This window comes from Puntigrus tetrazona, chromosome 22 (assembly GCF_018831695.1).
Source record: "Puntigrus tetrazona isolate hp1 chromosome 22, ASM1883169v1, whole genome shotgun sequence".
Classification (NCBI taxonomy): domain Eukaryota; kingdom Metazoa; phylum Chordata; class Actinopteri; order Cypriniformes; family Cyprinidae; genus Puntigrus; species Puntigrus tetrazona.
The window spans coordinates 6,196,610-6,201,609 of NC_056720.1; the positions used below are offsets into that span (position 1 = coordinate 6,196,610).

The 5,000-nt window shown below is 35.1% G+C and overlaps 1 protein-coding gene across 1 annotated transcript in view; it reads right to left on the reverse strand.

Annotated features, from left to right (window-relative positions):
- tspan7b (tetraspanin 7b) overlaps window positions 1–5,000 on the reverse strand; it is a 26,541-nt gene that overhangs the window by 6,536 nt on the left and 15,005 nt on the right. Inside the window, exons 2-4 of the mRNA XM_043222946.1 lie at window positions 579–767; window positions 436–510; window positions 222–317 (exon numbers count right to left, since the gene is read on the reverse strand). Of these exons, the coding sequence (XP_043078881.1) occupies window positions 222–317; window positions 436–510; window positions 579–767 (360 nt within the window). The remainder of the gene's footprint in view (window positions 1–221; window positions 318–435; window positions 511–578; window positions 768–5,000) is intronic.

A 5,000-nucleotide genomic window follows, 5' to 3' on the forward strand; every position in this document is an offset into this window, starting at 1 on the left:
AATTGGCTAACAACCAGAAAACATCTTAGCAACACCATAACCACCAGGAATACTTCAGCAAACCCTTAGCAATAACAAAGATTGTAGTATCTCAGCAAGAACTAGAAATAAGTCCAGCTAACGAGGATCTTTGTCTTTGTCTAGATTTCTTTATTTTTTATGCAGATTACAATGCATTTTTCCGTACACAAGATTAAAAAGATAAACGTTTTTGAACGTACACTCCTCTGGACGTTGTCCACCGCAATGCTCCTCTCGTCCTGGGCGTTGTAGTTTTGAACGGCCTCATTGTACGTCCTCATGAAGGTGCCTTTGATCTGAGTGTACACACACACACACACACACACACACACACTGTTAGATGTCACCAGAACAAGCCCTCCTAGGGCAAGACACATGGAAATGCATTATGGGTCACCACCGGGGACGCCTCACCTCATGACGGAAAACGAAGCCCGAGATTCCAGCGACCAGCTCGGCCAGGAACACCAGAGACAGGAACATGGCGTACTAGAGATGAGAGAGACGTGTTAGCTGTCTGTTTTGATGCGAAATATGCTCCCTGAAGCTAAACCCACCAGTTTGAGCATCCATGGACTCCCGCGGCACGTAGCGAAGCATCCGAACAGTCCGAACACGATGATGGTGGTCCCGGTCCCGATAAGCACGTAGGGAGCATTGGTGGAGTTCTCAGCGATCAGAGAGATGTACGGACCCAGAATGAACTTCCCCCATAATCCCACCGCCAGCAGGATCGCCCCCGTGATCTACAGGGAAACACAAACATTACAACTTTTAACATTAAACCTTACTAGTAAGTACTTTTACAGCTCTGCTACCATCTAGTGGACATTATTTGAAAGACGACAAAACAACCCGGTAATGATGATTCCCATCAGCCAGTAATGAGGTTCTGTGGTCCAATATTTTATATTAATGACCCCAATTTGAAACATTTACTAACTTCTTCTTATCAGTGTTGTTGCTAACTAAAACTAGCAAAAATCGTTTTCTGTAATGGAAATGCAATGTAAGAGATTACAAGATTAGATATAACCACTTTTAATAATTAAAAGAGGATGAAGTCATAAATACTAAAATGAAAAATAAATACAATAACATAAATATAATTAATATTTAAATATATCAAATAAATATATATTTTTTAAATAATAGAAACGACAAAACCCTAACAAAAATCACTATAACATAAAAACCATGAAAAATAAAAGCTACAATACAGTAATAGTATATAAATCATAATAAAAAAAAAAAAATACTAGCGGTTCTAATTTTTATGCCTTGTGTCGTTTCCAGTCAAATAATAAATTAATTATTAAATAAAAATACAATTATAATTAAAATTCAAAACAAAATGTAATAGTAATATTGCCATGTCCTAAAAACTGTAATGTGTTAAATGTTATGATTTGTTTTATGCATTGTTTATCGCAGCAGCACTATTCTGATTGCTTTAGTGTGTACCAATTACTATTATATATATATATATATATATATATATATATATATATATATATATATATATATATATATATATATATATAAATTATCTCTATATATCTCAATTAAAGTCAGCTGGTGTATATATGAAAATAAAAGTTTTTTGGTAAGACCATATATAAAAGGAAGCAAGCAAATGCATTAAAAATGTATAAAAATAAATAGATACCCGTTTAAAACAGAATATTTTTTCCTAAATTTAATCATAAATGTATATATTCATATATTACGACTGTTCAGTTCATGTGTTGACCAGGAGAGGGCTGTATTTCTCCATCACTAGAAGGCTCTGTGAAACTCATTGAGGGGTGGCGAGATGTAAAAAACACATAAGCCTCATTAAAATATGCATCGAAACATATTTCCTGTTTTATGTAGACTTCACTTACAAAAAGTGCCATGGCGTTACCACGTTTTTGATCATGTTAAACGTGTTGTTTACATGGCATTTGGTCGTGCTAATCATTTAGGGCACTCGATTGATAACCGTAATCATTTTTAGTTTAGAAACTAGGTGGAAGGAACAGATTGTGTTTGGTCTCTGTGTTCATTAAGTTTTTATCAGCAGTCTGGAGGACACATGAAGGCCGACGGGAGGAAGTCGCCTTGGGCTGCTTGTGCTGAACCCGTTCAGCCTGCTAGCGGACGGGCTAGCATCACGACGAACTGAGCCCCGATCAACACATACGGGACATTTTTGCATGTAATCGTCTAAAATGCTGTGACTAACATCCACCACGCATTCGAGATGAGCAACAGCGTGGAGCTAGCGGGCGCACATGATGCTACCCACGGAAACGGCCGTGAATAAGTGAACCCACGTCCCACTCAGAACGGTTTGATGCCGTCGTTTCGCCACCTCTGAAGGAGTCATCGTTTTTATGGCTATGCTAATGATAGGGTGAAGAGAAATTGTGGCACAAACTAAACTCAATAGTGAGCTGCCTTGGTGCCTACTCTAGCTATGTTTTGAAGGAACACGCCACTTTTTATTGAAAGCAGGCTAATTTTCCGACTCCCCTACAGTTAAACAACGTTTTACCGTTTTAAACAGAGTTTTACCGTTTTTTTAATCCATTCAGTTGATCAGGCGATAGCACTTTTAGCTGCAGCTTAGCATAGATCAATAAATCTGATTAGACCGTTAGCATCACGCTAAAAATGACCAAAGAGTTTCAATATTTTTCCTACTTTTTTTTTTTTTATAGTTATAAGTCTAAGACTGACGTAAAATAAAAAGTTATGATTTTCTAGGCCAGCGTGGCTAGGAACTATACTCTCATTGCGGCGTAATAACCAAAGAACTTCTCTGCCATACAGCGGGAGCACTGATATTACGCAGCGCCTGTCCTTTTGGACGCAGGTAGTGTTTGACGTTAGCATGTTGCTAAGCTAACATCTCATACAAAACAAAGACTCTAATTAGTGTAAAATTTACACAGCACCCACGAGTAAACTTTGTCATTAGCAAAAAGTGCATCTGGCAAACTATAAGTTGCAATACACATAACACCTTAAGCATGCTAATTGCTGCTATGTTTTTGTCATTAGCATGGTGCTAAGCTAACACTGCAACGGTATAACAAAAATATACGTAATAAATAAAGTATGCATAAACACTAATATTACGTTAAACACTGCCATGGCACTTTTTGTCATTAGCGTGTTGCTAACAACATGATACTTCAATAGGCATAAAAAAATTAATTTAACTAAAATGAAAAATATTTTATGTCATTAAAAAAGTTTTTTGGACATGGCATCATGGTATTGTTATGTTTTAATCACGCTATTATCACATATCTATGATAAAGCACGAGAACTACGTCTTTTGCTAATACGTCTTTTTGGTATATTTGGACGTGAATGCAGTCATTTAATTAGCATCAAAAATAGAAAACATACACTAATGCTGACTGAAATCATTTGAATTTTTATTAGTATAATACTAATACCATTGAATATACACTACGCTAATAGCACATCAATATATATATATATATATAATAAAAATATATAGTACAACTATAAAATTGACACTGCAGTTGTTACAAATGTTGTTAGCGTGTTAAGCTAACAAGGTGATACTTTAACTTCAAATGCTATCCAGCAAAGCTAGGACTTGAGAAAAAGTTGTATCCACCCAATGCTCAATGGTTGCAACATGTTGTCATTCAGACCATGTCCACCAGCGCATAGAGGACACAACGTCCCGTCTCCATCTCACACTGAGACAGAGAGAAGGAGAAAGAGCACAGATGGTGTGACTCATCGGGGATCTGAGAGAGGGGAAGAAAACAACTCTTAACTTTCAGGAACTAAAGCGTAAAGTGCGGAGAACTTTAAAAACCCTTGAGAAAGATGATACAAGGAGACAGAAGGGCTATTAACGTTTCTCTTTGATAGAGAGCTGCACTTTTATTTTAAAGCTGGGGAATCTTGGGGGGGAAAAAAAGAAGTCCGGTTCGCTTAAAAAATATTTATATTATGCAGTGATGTATTGCATAACTTATGCCTTTTTTGGCATTTTTATTATTCTCACTTGAACATTAAAATGTAATTCTCATTCTCATTACCGTAATCATTACCATTACCAAAATACTTTATCATTACCACAATGTAATAAAAATTGATTGTAATTTCCATGACAAAAATAAGTAATTACATATCATATTAAGTACCATTACACTGATAATTAAATGAACAAATCCCATTACAATGTAAAAGTAAGATCTAATTCTAATAATCATAATTTGAATAAATGATTAAATATCATAATTACAATAATGCAAAAAGAAAATACAAATATTGCAAATTACAGTATGGCAATTAACGAATGAATAAATAAATAAAACGCAGCACTACCATAATAGTAAAAAACAACAACAACATAATTAAAAAAAAAAAAACCTAATTATTATAATGCTAAACGCTGTTTTAACATAAATAAATACCATCATTACCATAATGTAAACTAAAAATACCATTGCAATTACCATAACGCAAATAAATAAAAACAGGCTTAATTTTTTTTTTTACATAATATAGAATTCGTACATAACTTTTTGTAGCTTTCTTTTGAGTTTTTAGAATGAAATGAAATGATTCCCCCGGATGTTGAAGGAAGGACGGAGACAACACATTAAAAAATAATTAAATAAAAATAATGACTATCCTTATATCCATACATCAAGACGCAAAAATACCCCAAAGAGCGGAACTTGTGTTTTCTGTGTGAAGGCTGCCAGAAGAAAATGTTTTATTGAGCAAAAGAATATAAATTATTCATCAGTACGTCTGTCATTCTCTCTCTCTCTCCGTTTTAGCCAGCAGTCTGTTAAATGAATACACACATAAAACCCCATTACCCTAAAAAACCTGTGAGATCGCTAAACTTTCAAAACTACTAAAGCACTTGCTTTCTGAGGTTTGATCAGCTCATGAGGTCCCTGGAAATCAAACCCGTGACCTTGGTGTTG